We start from the raw sequence: 16909 nt of genomic DNA on the forward strand, positions 1-16909 counted from the left end.
GTTCACATCTGATTTAAATCCTGGAGGCACTTTGGTAGAAGCCCGTGGGCTTCAGTTTCCACCTGGCGCCTTTTAACAGAAACCCACCATTGACAATTGGGATCCATTGCGCAGCACACGCCAGGCCAATCAGATGAGTCTGGAAGGGCCCAGATGCACAAACACTGACCGTAAAAATCTTTCGAATCAGGCTGAAAATGTCTCATGGCACGGCGTTATCAGATACAGCCATTAATCTCCTAATGGGAGATTTTGTACTCAATAAATGTGCCAGGAGAAAAAAAAAAAAATGGTGGAAAAAAGTTCAAAGCCTCAGCTCTCATTTTCAACAGGGCCACGTAACCTGCCTGACCGGAGCCTAATGAATCTTCCCTGAGACGACTTCAAATGATGCTGCCACTCCTCGGCGGGAGGGAGATGCTCCGACGTCTGGGGCGGCTTTGGACTCGCTCCAAATGCTGCAGGCTGTTGTGGGTTGGGTTTTTTTCCCCACCACAATAGTTGTGATTTAGTAATAAAGTTAATTGGTATTTTTCAAACAGTCTGCTCTTCACGTTTAAATGCCTGCTGGAGAAGCAGCCTTTATGAAGTGCCGGTACACGCTCTGAATACGGCAGCCCCTTTCCCCGGCGGGCAGAGGAGATGGAGACATAGAAAATGTGAAGCACCCTTTCTCAGAAGGGGCATCGAGGCATTTCTCAGTGTTAATGAAGTCATCCTCCTGCCAGGGAGGGAAGTGTGAATATCTACACTTTGCAGGTGAGGAAGTCAATGTGCTGAACTTAACACGGCGAGATGATGTGCACCGCAGGTCTGGGCTCCACGGTTGAAGGAGGGTGGGAGAAACTGGAAAGGATCCAGAGGCAAATATGTGACAAGGATGACAACGGGGCTGGAAGAAAAACTACGGGAGGAAAGACTGAGTGCTCCGACTGGAGAAAAGGAGACTAATGGGGGCACAATGGGAGGATTGGAAAGGCTGCCTTAAAGAAGAGGGAGAAAAACTGTTTTCCCTTGCTGCAGAGAAATTACTCTGCCGATCTCCCCCCCTCTGATGCTATGAATCTGTATCCCCCGTGTCCCATGTCTGCTTCAAGCCACACTTTTCCTCACCCGATAGGACTATACAGCAGATGTGACATGGAGAGCTCAGGGAAAAAATTCAGGTAAAAATCTTCTCCATTGAAAAATGCCTTTCTGAGCTGACGGCCCCTCCCCAAAAGTGGAATTGGTGGAAAAGTTTCCCAGGAAAAAAGATATTCTGGGGAGGAAAAACCTGCCGTGGTTCCTTTGACATTTTCCAAATGAACTGCTTCTGTCTTTGGCTGTGCAATAGTGCTTGGTTGCGAAGTACGTCTCCATTTCATTTAAAAGAAGCAAAACTAAAAATGAAAGAAAATGTTCTGTTCTGGATTATATATATATAAAAAAAAAAAGGATAGGTCAACTCAGAAAACTGTGGGCATTTCTTTCTCATTCTCCACAAACATTTGTGTCACATTAACCCAATGTGATATTTAAACATTTTGTTTTAAAGTTTGGCCAGCAAACCTCAAATAAGTTTGCCCCCATCCCTGCATTTTGGTGGATTTCAGACCAAAGGGCCCATCAGTACTGCTTCTGCACCACCTTGGAGAGGGCTGCTGAGTTTGGGGGGGCTCCTGGGCCCGCAGGAGCTCAACAGAGGCCAGTGGTGGGAAGCGCGTCCCTGGGCCCAGCCAGGTTTGGCATGTGATGGGGCCTGGGCTTCCCGGCGGTGCTCTCCAGAAACATGATGGAGACAGACCCGGAGTGAAACGAGCCACTTCTTGTGTCACCCCTGAGATAGGATGGCCGGAGAGTTTAGGGACGGGCACCCTCCTCAGATTCCCCAAGCCGCATTTGGAGCTAGGCGGGCTGGCTCGGCCCCACCGCTGACTTCAGTACAAGCCCAGATTTGCCTCCCTTAGCCCACTTCCAGGCCGTGCGGGGCTGAGCGCAGCGCCTTTCACAGGAGCCAGAGCGAGTGTGCGGGTGGTGAGCCTCACCTCATCACTCTGTAAAGCTAAAAAAAATCGCTTGCAGCTCTCCAGATATGAATTAATTACTGTCGTGCATTGCTATTAGAGAACCATTATCCCAAACGCAGTACAGGCCCGGGTCCTGAACTTGCAAACACATATCTATCAGGGCTGTAACCAGGGAAAAGCCTTTTGCCAAAAAACAAACTAGCTCAGCTCTACAATGCTCCTCCCACCCTCTAGACACCCATCAGCATCAACAGGCCATCGCTTTGTGCAGCTTATTACAAGCTGGCTCAAGATCACCCCTGAATTTCCAAGGAATTTCAGGCTCATCTCTGATTTCTACTCGCTCACTAAAAATCTCATTACCACAATTCACCTAGGAATATATCACCCATCTAATATTAGCATCATTTCCAGCAGCTGCTAAGTAGGCATTTCTTAAGGGATATCAGTATAAAGGACATTTCACCTGCGGATATTTGTTATCATGGTCTTATTAATGTAGCAATAGAGTTTGGGTTGCAACCGGTGCCCAAGCAATGCAGTGCTCAGATAAGATAATCCCACTGCTCAGAAGAGCTTGCAACTGAACCAGGAGACAAGGCATCAGCCAGCGGCAAGCACAAGGTAAAGGTAAAGCAATCTCAAGCCAGCCTCAGGAGAGGAGGTTTTCCCCAGGTTTGGCTTGGAAGGGCGTTTATTCAGGGAGCCCCTCTGGACTGCCCTGCAGGAACTGATCGCTAACGAGGCTGTCTACCATCAAAGTGGGGAGCCGATACCTGGGCAGATAGGGACAGGACTATAAGAACGAACCATGGGGCTTTAATCAAGGATGCTTAGAGACATCACTAAAGGGAGTCTCTGATGGGGGAATGACCTGAACTCAGATGGGGATACGATGCTATCAGGGTTGCTGCAAGCCTTGGCTAGGGTCTTGCTGTAGGCTGAGAAAGTTAGTGGAGAGGTTTAGGAGCAGGAGGGCATTGGTGCTGGTAGGGAAACCAGGGTTTGAAAAGTGAGCTGAACAATCCTTTAGCTAATGTGCTGGGGAGTATGCCCTAGGACCTGTTACCTTATTTAGCTAGGCCTTCTCGTCAGAGGAACACAATGACACTTTTTCTAAGTCTAAAGAGAGTTGGTTTTTTTCATGGCAGGTTTGAGTTTAGCTTCAGTGGTTTGGGGGTTTGTTTTCTTTCTTTTTTTTTAAGTTCCTGTCCTCCCAGCAGGAGCTTCTGGCCCCTGCTTACATGCAAAGGTTTCTGTTGGCAAGGCGCTGGATTTGGCAGGTGCAAAAAGTTGGAAGATACTTCCATAAATACTTGAGGCAGACAAGGCTTTTTAGGTAAAGCTGATCTCTTCTATTAGACTAACTCAGATTGCTGGAAAAACACTTCTTTGCAAGCTTTCGGGTGCAAATACCTTCATGAGGCTGAGGAAGCGCCTGCAGTTTATCTTCCTGGATAAAATAGTAAAGAAGCTGCAAGAGCCAAACGGGGCAAATGTAAACTGAGGGAGACGGGGGTGAGGGGAAGGGGAATGAATATAGCTGGTAGAAGTAGAGAGGTTACCTGGGGGGTCAGATACTGGATCCATAAATACTTCACGCTCTCTGTTTAAGGGATGCCTGCTACGGACACAGAAAGGGGATCAGCGGTGCATGGCTCTGCTGGGTCCCTGATGGCCAGGACCGCTGGCTGCTTTGCTCTCTTCTTTCCAAGATGTGGACTGTTGGCAGGGTTTGGTTTGGTTTTTTGGTTTGTTGGGGGGGTGTTTTGTTCTAGGGTTTGTTTTTTGTTCTCCAATTTTTTTACTTTAGCATACACAATACATGCAGCTCTCAAGCAGGACTTCTAGCCAGGCAATTGTTTCTTGGGCTGTGCCAGCCACAGACCTTAGCATGATCTTGGCTGTGTGGTTGGAGAGGAAAAAACGAAATCCTGGTGGACTTCCAGCAGCCCATTTCCAAGGTGTTTATTGTTCCTTACAAATAAAAATCCCATTTGCATAGGACAGCATTTCCATAGTGCTGAAAATTAAGAGAGGCAGGCGTCCAGGGCAAGTGCACACTCATTGTGGAGTCAGAGTGACTATTTTCCACGCCTGCCGCCAAGCTAACGTGTAGGCTTGCCCTCGCTTCCTGCCCACACCTTCTCCTCTGTCCCGAAGGGTGGCTTCTCGGAGAAGAGCAGTCATCCTGCCCCGGTCAAGGTTTAAACTATTAATAAAAAACCCATTTAGACAGGGCTGATTTGGTTTGAGCAGAGGGTTGGATTAGACTAGTGAGAGCCAACCATTTTAGCAGGTGTGCCACAAACCAGCCCTGGACCTTCCCAAGTGCCCCTCCGATCCCCTTTCCCTGCCTGATCTGCCGCTCTGCTTTCTGCTCCCTGTCCCTGCTCTGCTTTCCATCTGCCTGTCACCTCCCCGATCTGCCACCCGTGCTGCAGGTTGACCACCCCTGGATTCAAGGATTTCCCTGCCTTACTCTGATTTCTACAATGCTTTTACCTAAGTGTGTCATTTAGGGGGTAGAAAAAAATCTCTGTAAAAAAAAAAAGCCTTTTCTCTAGCTTCTCATCTCCAACATACTTGACAAACAAACTAGATCTCGCTATCTTTATGACGTGGATTAGGGATATGGGTATTCCCAGTACTTAAATGCAGCCCCCTCCGCAGTGGAGCGTGGCAGGTGTTGTTACGAGTCCAGTAACAACATCAAGCATTAAGCAAGGGGGGGCAGAAATGAAGAAAAGTCCAGAAAACATACAGCCAAACTGGGACAGAAGAAGTCTTTTCAATCTAACTAGTTTAGGGGAAGAAGAAAAGAGCGGTTCCTATCCATCTGGGACTGCAGACGGTCTGGGGAGAGGCGGGCGGGGAATGTCCTCTTTTGAAACTTGGCCAGGGCACAGGCCGATGCTCGGCGGGCGGCAATCGGGGACGGACAGACTTAACGTGGCTTCATCACGAGCCTACGCAGATGTTGGCTTGGAAGCTGAAGGGGAACCTGCTAAGAAGTCACTACGGGAGAGAAACTATGACAGATGGCGAGAGCAAAAGCTAATGGAAATCCAGGGTGAAAAGGGGAAACAGAGTGAGAAATACAGAGAGAGACTGGAAAGGACGAGCAGAGAGGGTGGGAGAGAGTCTGGTCATACAGCCTAACAGAGCAGCAGCACGAGTGCTACATCCGAAGTGCCGACAGTCAGCCCGCAGGCCAGGCCGCGCACCGGTATGTCCGGCTGGGCTCCCGCGCGAGGTCGACCCTCCTTTCCAGCCCCAGTTGCCTCCGGTTTGATTGCATCTCTTGGGTGCAGTCTGCCAGCTCGTACTAAACGCTAAGATGAAAGGGGGCCCTGCTTGGGTGAAGATGGAGATCGGATGCTCGGAGGGAAGGCCGACCCTCATTCATTGAGTCTTCCAATTATTTGAAACTTTGCAACGCTGCGGCCGGAGGAAAGTCGACGAGTCTGCCTGGGCTTCCCCCGTCTGCCCCGGTGCAGACGCCTTGCTCGGTGCATGTTGCTTCCCGTGTTTACTCCACGCACGGCAGCTTTCTGTGCCGTCTCCCTTGCAGTTTCACACCTCGCTCCCTCTCGTCACATCACCGGCTACCACCCGGCCTCCTCGTGGAAACCAGACAAGTGCCACCAGCGCCTGCCACCAGCACCTGGTGACCTGGCACCTCTCGCCGTACCAGTCACGTGCTCCCCGAGGGGGGGGTCTCGCGTACCCCCCCGGGCCGTCCATGGGCAGCTGTCGCTCGCAACCAGAGCTCGGCAGGTTTTCTTCTCCGAGCTCGTACGCAGGAGCCGAACTGTCTCCATCTCCTCGAGTGCCGCAGCTTCCAGCATCTCTTCTCCTGCCTGCAGCGTAGCCAGCCAGGACGGGAAATAAAACGCCTCTCTACAAGGACCTGGCACCGCTCGGTGCTTTCATTTGCAGTGGCAGTAACCTGCGGGCCGTGAAAATGAGTTGGGCGTGGGGAGCGGATCCAGCAGAACGAATGATGCTACGTCCCTGAACCCAGCTGCGGTGCAAGCACAGATCGTTTTGCCCCATACATTCACTTGAGCAAAGCTGGAGGTTGCAATTTTGGGGAGTCCCTTTCCTACCGTGGTGTTCGTTGTGTGGCGGCATTTGGACAGCAGACCTCCGAGATTTTGGCTTCTGCTTGACACAGGGGCATGCATCTCGTCTTTGGGCCAAGGGTCTGGTGGCAAACTCCCTCTCCTGCTCCCCTCTGCCTTGTCCCCTCTCTTTACCCAGCCCTGATGGGCAGCTCTACTCCACTGAGAAAGTGATGGCGAGCCTTGGACCACGGGCGCAGAGATACTGCTGCCGAGGAGCAGGCACAGAGCAACCCCGGGAGAGCAGGGCAGGGGGTGGTCCTGCAGCCAAGACCAAAGGTTTCCACGTCCCTCTCCCAAACACATATAACTGATTTTTGTTCCAACACGTGACTGGCCAAAGCAGGTGTCTACACCTCTCTCCACCCGGCTCACGTTCACTTATTGCAAGGCATGTGAGCCACCCCACCCTGTTCCCCTAAACTTGCTGCGGTACCACGTGGGAGGCACTGATGGAGAGACAAGTAGTGGGCTGACTGATTCATGGAAGGACAGGAAGAAGCAGCTCAAATGGAGTCCTTCTTGGAATCACACCCCCGCCTTATCTCTTTTGACATATCTCTAATTACACAGCGTGGATAGGAGCCATGCACGAAATCTCAGCCTCTGCCAGCGCACCTCAGCCCACCTTGCAGTCCTCCCCTCTTCCCGTCCTGGCGCGACGCAGCGGTGTCAGTTCGCCTCTGGGCCAGGCGGAGTTATTCTCACTTACTCCCTTTAATCCACATCTGTCTCACGGCCACTGCAGCACCATCCAGATGTACTGGTATTGTGGGGGAGGAAAAAAGCATGAATGGGTTTCAAAGGTGGAAGCAAAGAAGTATGTCTGGGGTGGGCAGAGCTGCGATGGGTCCTGGAGATGAGAGCAAGAAGCATGGATACGAGAGGAGTCCTTTAGGATTTCAGGAGAGGGTGAGGCTTCACAGCTGGCTGTACGACTATGCCCTTCAGTCCTGCCTCCCCTCATACAGGCATTGTCAGATGTCCAGGGTCAGCCCTGGGTATGCAGAGGGATGCAGATCAGACCCACCAAACCTCTTGCACACCCTCTATACCCTCTTATACTCTCTACTCCCCCATCCCTTTATTTCACACAAGCTGACGTGCAAGTAACAGCTGCCATAATGAAGCGGAGGTGCACCATCGGGACGCCGTTAAAACGCAGGACTGGGAGCAGGGAGGCCTGGCGCTTTTCCTGGTTCAACCGCAGATGGATGCTATGGTCTCAGGCAATTCACCTTCCTTTCCTGTGCCTCGGTTTCCCTTCTCTGTAATGTCCTGAGTTAGGGGATATAGTGGCACAGGACTATTGCACCTATCACTACTCCCTTCCCAACCTGAGATCTTTCAAGGCCGCGTGATAGGAACACAAAGGAGCATTAATACCAGATCCTTTAAAACGGGGTATTTTGGGGATTTGCATGTAACCGGTGGCTGGTCAGAAGGAAAGACTCGTGCCCGAGTCCACTCTGACACTAGAAATGTCGAGCCGACGGAGAGCCGGGAAGGCGGTTTCGCTGGCAGTGTTGGAAGAACGCCGTCCCGGAGGAGTTTCCCCTACAAATCCACGTGGCTGCTGGAAGGAGTTTGGTTTTCTTCCAAAAGAGACAATTAGATGCCCACTCTCTCCCCACTTAACAGAACTGGGGACACCTTGAGTCCAGGGTCCATCCAGTTTCCACACCTAACGAAGCTTGCCCCCATCGCCCGTTGCTGGCAGGTCTTTAGCCTTGTTTGTTCAAGGATCTCAAAACACTTTACCAACATTAATAAAGTTCTTCTCTCGAAGGCATTGGCACTGGTTGCAGCAAGAGAAAATGGACATGGGGAGAGGGATGGACTTCCCCAAGGTGTGATCCCATAAGTCACGGCCCGGTTCCCCACTGAACAAAAGGGCACCCCCGTCTAAAGGCAGTCTGGTGACTCTCAGCATCGCTGTTATCCTGGTCCACACTCCAGTAAGTCGGCGCATGCCCTGTTAGGATGTGATTGTGCATGGATTTCTTTTTTATTTTAGCTTCTTATTCAGGCAAGTATAGAAACAAAACTCCAGCACTGGAGTAAGACACAAGAATTGCATGAGGCTGGACTTCTTACCTATTTACAGAGCAAATAATAGGCCACGGTTCTCCTCATTTATCACCTGCACTATCAAGCAATGTTGGTATATGCTCACATTCAAACAATCCAGCTAGAGACATTGGTTTACTGGATGGTGACTGTATGTATATATTAGCTAGAACTGCCTTGAGTTTTTATCATACAGTAAAATATGAGGGTTTCTTTTCTTCTTGCCCGTGGTGCTGAGAGCTCGCAACTCCATTAACTTAGCAACTCCCCCCTCGCATTTCAAAACTGTGCCCGTAGCTGCGGAGGGCCGAGCTGCTTTGCTGCAGATCTGTTTTCAATGCAAATGGGAGAAGTTGAAAGATTTTGTGCTAAGTGGCACTTGTATGTTTAGCATCCTTGTCTCTGTGGTGCCCAGTTCCCACCAGAGCTGGAAACAGAGGGAGGGAAATACCATGAGACCGGCTGCCATTCTGACCGCTGCACCCGAAATGTCCTCTCCTGGGATTGCCAGGCCAAGGAGCGTTGCCTGAGCTTTGCTACTCATTTATGTGGAGCTGCGCACATAGGAAGGGTGACCCCGTGGCCTGTTCTCTGCATATTGGTCCGATCAATGGCATCTGTGGGAACCAGCGGCCCGAAGGGCTAGCATCAGTTTACACCGTGCTACGGAGAGTTCAGAGCCGGGCAACGCGGAGCTCGACTGGAGTTCGTGGCCTGGGCTTCCCTGGGAACATGCGACGTGGAGCGTCTATAACGAACTGCCCTCGATGCCGCCGCGCAGCTCCGGCTTATGCCAGCCTGCGTTTGCTGTGAATCCAGGGCACGCTGCAGCCTGATATGCCAAGCAGTGGAGAAGAGGCTAGTGTTAAATGCAAAAAAAAGGAAGGCAACCTGCAAGGGTGTTGGGGTAGACTCCACGCCGCTAAAACACTAGACACCAAAAGGGCGATCGCTCGAGCTTTCAGCTTCCAGCGCATGTCCCGTATTTTGTATTTAGCACATCCATCACAGCATTAGCTAGGAATTAGCATGCTCGTGGACAGGATGGGATGTTCATTAGCATATTCATGGAAACAGCATTACTTAGGAAAGGCTGCCAGCCTGCAGCTGCTGCTGTCATTCTGGATGGCTTGGCCAGAGCATGAGAAGGCACGAGCGTGAAAGACGACTTGGCTGGCAGTGGAGGGGGTCACTCCTTGGGCCCATTTCCCTGTCATTTGGGGCCCTGCAGTCAGTGTAGCCTGCCCTTGCTTATGGGAGTAGGTAAGTCGCGCTGTTTCTTTGAAGCCACATAGTTTCACGAGCAAAGTCTCATGCTCATGACACCAGGAGGATGTGAAAACAAGGCTGCCGGAGGCTTGCCCCCAGTCTGGCGGTGGCATGCGGGGGGGTAATGTAGCTGATGGAGGCAGAATGGGGCAGAGCAAAGGGTTGCCCTTCCTATGTGGGTGCTCTCTGGGCCTAAGCGATCCCTCTCCTCGATATCTCAGTGCCGGGTGCGCAGCAAAGCACTGAGCGATGGGGCGTCGGTAGCATCGCAGCTCTGACTCCCTCCTCCCGAAGGTGAGGCCCAGAAAAACGCAGCTTGCAGGTACGTGAGCTGGATAATCGCGCGCGGCAGGCAGGGCCCTTTCCCCAAGCCTCCTCTCCCTCCCTGCGTGACTCAGTCTTTGGGCTTTTACTGTTGCTTCTCCTGGTAGGGAATTTTCCTGCTTTCTGAATAAAAGCGGAGGAGGAAAGATATGCAACGTCTGGAGCAGTGTCAAGTCATCTTAATGGCAACATTTCCACGTGCCTCATCTCCTCCTCCGTGACGTGCAGTGTACTGATGTGTACCCGACTGACTCTCGCCCGTCAGGGGTTGGCTGCAGCCGGCCAGGGCTGCGCGAGCTCTGCTACTACCACTCAGGAGCGATTGAAGGGTTTCGACTGAGTTCAAGCCACAGCGACCTGCGTTTGGGGGCCATATTCCCACTTCTGCATGGAAGTCTAACTGGCAGCTTTGCTGCTTGTGCAAGTGGATCGTGAGGCTCTTTCTGATACCATCCTTTTCTGGCCGTTGCTAGAAGTAGGATGCTTTTTACTAGGCGGAGCAGTGCCTCGTGGTTTGCCACAGGATATATAGCAAAATGGGGTGGCATAGTTATGGTAAGAGATACTGCTCCCTGCAAGAGCTAAAGGCCACATCTGGTAGAGCAACCCCATGGAAAGTGGGAGAAGCAGCAGTCCAGGTACTGGCCACCTACAAAGGGCCTAACAGTTTGCATTTTAACGGAGCCACTTTTGCTCTGAAGGGTCCCACGGGGCACGTTTGTCCGTCGCCATTTGGCATTCTGGAGAGGAATATAGCTGTGCTTCTCTCTTAGCTTTTCCTAAAGAAAGGTTTTCTTTGCGTTTCCACGAACAGTCACCGATGAGATGATGAGGAGGCCAAGTGATAAATTGGATAGATGAAATGCTGACTGTCTCCGCGCCGAGAGCGCGGGAACTTGGGAGCAGCCGCGTGCGTGGGGCACAGGAAATCTAGTGCTCAGCACCTCCAAATGGTCTTTGTCGCTCACACCGAGGGAATTACGCTCTTTCTTGCAGAACTTCTTTCTTCTTCCTCTGTTTTTTATGCCAGCTGCCTTCACCAAACTAACAGGAAGGCCTAGGCGAGGACACAGAGAACGAGGACTTTACAGAGATGAGGCCTTTACAGAGGTCTTTAATTGGGGCAGTGCTGGGAAGTTCGAGTCCGTGCTGTGATCCCTTCAGCTCTGTTTGAGCCTGTTTCTCTGGGAAGCTGCCAGGTGCCTGTGCAATTAAGCACTCTCTACCGGGCTTTAGTTTTGCTGCACGTCTGCTGCAGAGCGCCGAGGAGCTTGTGAGACCTAGGCGGTGGTTCGGTGTGCGGTGCTGGGGGGCACCGGTGCCGCTGCCGGTGCTGCCCAGGGGCAGAAGGGGTGGTCGGAGGTGGGTGGCACCGACATCGGCATGTGCCCATTGCTTTCTGGGGTGTTGGCAGGCGTCGCTTCTAGGCTCCTCTGCTCCATCTTTCAGACACAGGAGTGCTAATTCCAGCATGTTTGTCTTCTTTCATTTCCCAGCCTGGATAAGCAGCTCGTTGCTGAAGAAACACTCTTTTTTTCACCCTTTAGCCGGTTCTGCCTCTGCCTGTGACTGGCTATTTTTTTTCGGAAGCACAACCCCTTGCCTACAGGTTGCCCTGTTGCACAGCCCCTTGCAAGGCTGCCCTGTTGCAAGCCAACCAAAGCCAGCATCCTGATTTACTGCCCGACATTAAGGAACTAAAGGCAGAACTTGAATCTGAGGCCCCAGAGACTCATCTCCCACAATCCTTGATATGGCATGTGCTTTCTTTTAATGACCTTTCTCATTTATTTTTTCAGCTGTTCTATTGGCAGGGCTGCATGCAACTTCAATTCATTTCCCTGCTAACGCACTCTATAGTAATAAGGGACTTGATCTCACATAAATTGGGATGTTCGGAGAACCGTTTTAATTTCTCCTAATCGGCAGATGAAAAATGAATTGCCTCCGATGTCATGTCCTGCTGCATGAATCTTGTAACATTTGGAAAGGCCATAATGGAGTTACGCAGTAATTGAAGGGCTTTACATGACTGAACTTTATAATTGCATATTTTGTTCCTATAGTTTGGGGGGATATAAAGGGAAAAAGGCCTGGGCCAAATCTTAATGAAACAGTTCAATTCCATAGCTGCGCCGGGGCTCCCGTGTGAACAGCTCGCTCTCGTTCTTCTCCCTGGCAAAGACATTGGCGTCAGTGGCCCGGTGGAGCAGCAATTTCTCTCCACTTAACCGCCCCCGGTAACTGCAGAAAAAGGTTTTCTGCATCTCGAGAGCTGCCCAAACACTGACTGGACGCTTTATGCTCCCCCAGAAAACTAAAGGGCACTTGTTTCGGCTTTCATCGGGTTCAACAGCAGCAAATGATGTAGCGGTTGCTGTTTTAAGCTACCAGAAGTTGAGAAGTTTGGGGACCCCGCTACAGAAAGGATGTGGACAAGTGAGACAGAGTCCAGCAATGAAAATGGGGGTGTGGGGACATGAGTTGTGAGAAGAGGCTGAGGGAAATGGGCTGGTTCAGTCTGCAGAAGGGAAGACCGAGGGGAGATTTGATAGCAGCCTCCACCTCCCTGCCGGGGGGCTGCAAAGAGGACGGAGCTGGACTGGTCTCAGTGGGGGCAGACGACAGGACAAGGAGCAACGGGCTCAAGCTGCAGCAAGGGAAGTTGAGGTTGGATAGTAGGAAAACTCTCTCACTAGGAAGGTGGTGAAGCTTCCCAATCCCATGCCTGCCTTTCGGCATCATGGTTGGGGCTCAGACGGGGCCAAGAGGCGAGTGCTGGATGGCAAATGTCCCTGCCATCCCTATGCATCCGAGCACAGCCAGCTCCCTAAATAAATGGATGGGACTTCTTCCTTTGAGCTGCTGTACAGCTAATGCTGCCCATCGCATGCCGTAGGCTACCTCCCACACAAGGCGGTGGAAATAGATGGCATGTCCTGACTGCCAACCCGTTCAGGGCGAGATGGCCCAGATTGCAGTGACAAGGGCACCTCTGTGCAGCGGTGGCAGGCGCGCTCAGGCAGGGCTCCCTGCACAGCTCCGTCTCGGGCACGGGCCAGACTTCAGGAGTCATGATCTGACCCGTTGCCTTGTGTCTAGGTGTTTCTAAGGTGTTGGCTGTAGCCGTGTTGGTCTAAAGACGCAGGCAGACACGGTTCTTTGGGTGAATCTCATCTCTTTTATTAGACCAACTCAAATAGTTAGAAAAATTCTTCTTTGCAAGCCTTCTTCTTTGCAATTCTTCTTTGCAAGCAAATACCTTCCTGAGCTGGATGAAGGGCATTTGTACCTGAAGGCTTGCAAAGATTTTTTGAGTTGGACTGATACAAGATATAGTATTTTACCCAAGGAACCTGGTCTGCTGCGGTGTTTCTGAAGCACCTGTCCCTTTGCTACGCTGGTATAAAAGCTGGTCCCTTTGGGGCCATGAGAAGAAGTCTTGGGAGCAGGATTCCTGCTGTCCCCTTGGCTTGGGAGGGGGAAGCCAGACAAGTGGGCTTCACCCCGATTCTCCCCAGCACTTGCCTTTGGCACATGAGCTCCCAGCAAAGCAGGGCTGGTTTAAACACCAGCGATCAGGTCCTCTAACTCGGTCCCTACATTAATATTCTTGAGACCATTTCTATGTCTGCAAAACCTCTTTGGCAATAACACCTTAATTCAGAGCCTAAAACTAATAGCTGCGAGGTGCGCTGCCCTGTAGAAACTGCAGACCCTCTTGCCCTCGCTGTGCTGCGTTTATTTGCTCTGCCTCCCACTGCAGCAGGCCAGGAAGGCTCCGACCGGGGCTGACTGATGGCTCTTTTTAATTAAGCATCCACTTTCTGTTGCTATGACAATCAGGTAACCCAAGCACCCTGCAGACGGGGAGGGCAGGGGGAATAACGCCCTCTCTTTGGATTTCTTCTGCACTGTCACCCGGCGTTGCAAAAAAACAGTGTCGTGTGCCTGATACCGCTCTCCCCGCTAGCCTCTGGCAACACCCCTATTCCCTTCAACGGGAAGGGGATGGGGACAGCAAGCAGCAGCTCTTCCCCAGCTCTTGCAGGTTTGCAGGTGGGCATTTCACTGGTACAAACCTGCCAGCGCTTTGTGACCACTTCATGGTTCAGTGAAAAGGGAGACGGTAAGATGGGTGTTAAGGGATACAGCACGGCTCTAGGTGAGGCTCCCTGCCCGGCTCGTTAGCTGTCGTGGCACAGGGCTTTCACCCCGCAGTGAACGAGCATCTGTGCTTCATCACTTCCAGAGCGGGATCTAGCATTTGAGGGGCACCTCGGCATAGAGCTCCTCCTTTTAGCACTGCTGTTCTCAGTGGGGGCAGACGACAGGACAAGGAGCAATGGGCTCAAGCTGCAGCAAGGGAAGTTGAGGTTGGATATTAGGAAGTATTTTCTTAATAGGAAGGTGGTGAAACACTGAAACAGGCTCCCCAGAGAGGTGGTGGCATCTCCATCCTCGGAGGTTTTCAAAACCAGCAGAGACAAAGCCTTGGCTGGGATGATGTAGTTGGGGCTGGTCCTGCTTTGGCAGGGGGTTGGACTGGATGTGATCTCCTGAGCTCCCTTCAACCCTTATTTCTATGATGACCCACTACTGTATTTATTGGCATACCACACACCTCCAAATAAGGCACGCTCCTTGTTTTAGGAAGGCAGAATAAAGGGGTTGGTTTTGTTTTTTTTTCCTTTTTAACCAAACTCTTCAGAACCAATCTCCTCATCTTAAGAAGCAGAACTCATGGGGGAGGTGATATCTTTTATTAGACCAACTATATTTTTGCAAAAAAACCCCAAATTCTTTAACTGCAAGCTTTTGGGCACAAGCACCCTTCTTCAGACATTGGAGAAAAGGTAGGAAAAGTTCTCCTGGGTATAAATGAAAGTTCATGTTTCATAGGAGAGTCTCATTTTAAGCCGCACACACCAATTCCAGTCACTAATTGTCAGGAAAAATGTTGAGCACAGCATGTGGAGAAATGAGGTCTTTTCTGACCTGGCTGTTAGCTGGGTATCTCTACGAACAGCTTCTTCGGCCAGTGCCTGCAGAGTTCAACTCCCTGAATTATGAGCATGTGTCTGATGTTACAGCACTGGCGTGCAGCAAGCATTCGCTTTAAAGCTTGACCTTTTAAAACATGCATCGATGGCTCTGTTTAGGGCTAAAGGAAAAGTGAAGGCCCCAGAAGCAATTAGCTATAATAAGGGGTAATTGTTAGATTTAGCCCATTTTAATGCAAAACAACTACATTTGGAGGAAATCTGTTACGCATTTCATTTTTTCTGGAGAAAAATCATTGCATTAAAAAAAGCTCGTAATGGCAACAAAAAAAAACTTTTGAAGTGCCAGGAAATTCTCATTAGAAGCCAGGACTAGAAGGGGCTTTGTTGTGCCGGAGGTACGGAGTTGTTCTGGATTTGTCCCGGTGTCACAAAACGTGGAATCTGGCCCGTTCTTGGGTCTCCCATACCAAAAAAAGCAAGTCAGTATCAGGTCCAAAATGCTTTCATTTCCAATTAAGGAGAAAAGCTAGAGGAGCAAAAGCAAAGCGGCAGGATGCTCCTCCACTGTAACATAAGGCATTGCTTTGCCTCCGAAAATAGCAGATGCCCCTGTAGGCTTGTACAAGTGCAGAAGAAAAATCGTAATCGCTATGGACCCAGACACTCTGACCCTTGATTTTTTTATAAAGGTAGGAGGATACTAGCGTTGGTCTGGATCTGAACCTTCCTGGCTCTATGTCCCAGATTGTCCAAGGGACTTAGGTACCCGACTCATACTCCTAACTGCAGTTTTCCCCCTGCATGCCGTCACTCCTCTGATTCTTATTAATGCCGGCTTTCCTCTAACTTTCCCGGCTGAACAGCACTGGTGACAGCCACGTAAAAACTAACTGATCAAACCAGGGTCAAGCACATTTCTTTCTTCTGTTTGTTCCTCGTGTGATGAGGCATTTCCAAAGACAAGCCTACAATTCCCGAAGACTTTGTCTGCCAGCCGGCAGCTGCTTTCCCCACGTGGCATATCTCTGAGTAGATTACAAATTCTTTACTTGCTTTTCCAAATTACTGGATTTTTCTATGAGTATTTCTCAACAGGCATTCACTGCGAGCGTTTTGTTGTTTGGTTGTGATTGGTCAGGAAAGTCACGTGGCATTGCTCCTGGGCTCTGATTTGGAGTTCAGCTCCACCTCTTACACGAACGTACTCGTGTGAATGTAAGGTGAACTTGGAAATCCTTGTCGTGGGAGCATTGTGGCAGCAAACATTTGTGGGGTCTGAACAAGGCAAAAGCATTTCCATTAAAACCAGTGAGTGAATATTTATGGGACATGCCTCTTGGCATTGCCCTGACTGTGCTAATTTGCCAGCGCATGCTTTAGCATTGCCGTTATTACTGCTTGATGTCGTAGGATCTCAGTGTTGCCCTATGGAAGTGACCCAGGAGAGGCTGGAGGGGTTTTAAAGGACAAGACAAGCCTTCCCGCCACGTACGCCAAGGGCATGTACATTCAAGCCTAACTTGCTTACAAGCTTGTGTGACCTTGGCAGGTCGTGTAATATGCGCCCGTTTGCCATTCCCTGTCTGTGCCGTGGGGCTCCCTCCATCTCTCCGTCCATGCGCATCCATCTCTGTGCATCTCTCCATCCACGGGTAAAACCAGTCAGGACTGGGAGGCCCTTCAATCTATCATGATAATAAGGTCATTGAGTCATAGAAAATGAGGGAGCTCAGGAGGTCACATCTAGTCCAACCCCCTGCCAAAGCAGCATCAGTCCCAGCTACATTGCCTGGTCCTAAAAACCTCCAAGGATGGAGAGCCCACCACCTCTCCAGGTAACCTGTTCCAGCACTTCACCACCCTCCTAGCGAGGAAGTTTTTCCTAAAATCCAACTTAAACCTCCCTTGCTGCCACTTGAGTCCTGCTAGGCATGTACGTGCTTAGCAGGCCTCTCCATACCAAAGTGCAAGATGTCCTTTAGCTGAATGAGGCTAAACTCAAGCTAATATGCACCAGCCCCAGCCCCAGCCCAGGATCTACCCCTTCAGGTGGTGGTGGCAGCTTGCTTCCCTTAGCTAGCTGGTGGTGGCTGTGTGGCAGCAT

At 50.8% G+C, this 16909-nt stretch overlaps 1 protein-coding gene across 1 annotated transcript in view; it reads left to right on the top strand.

The window, feature by feature from the left end:
* Positions 1–4922: 4922 nt before the first annotated feature.
* MARCH4 (membrane associated ring-CH-type finger 4) overlaps positions 4923–16909 on the top strand; it is a 52006-nt gene continuing 40019 nt past the window's right edge. Inside the window, exons 1-2 of the mRNA XM_019553560.1 lie at positions 4923–5100; positions 5584–5699. Coding sequence (XP_019409105.1) covers positions 4923–5100; positions 5584–5699 — 294 coding nt within the window. The remainder of the gene's footprint in view (positions 5101–5583; positions 5700–16909) is intronic.

Source organism: Crocodylus porosus, unplaced genomic scaffold (assembly GCF_001723895.1).
Source record: "Crocodylus porosus isolate Cpor-Errol unplaced genomic scaffold, CroPor_comp1, whole genome shotgun sequence".
Taxonomy (NCBI): Eukaryota; Metazoa; Chordata; order Crocodylia; family Crocodylidae; genus Crocodylus; species Crocodylus porosus.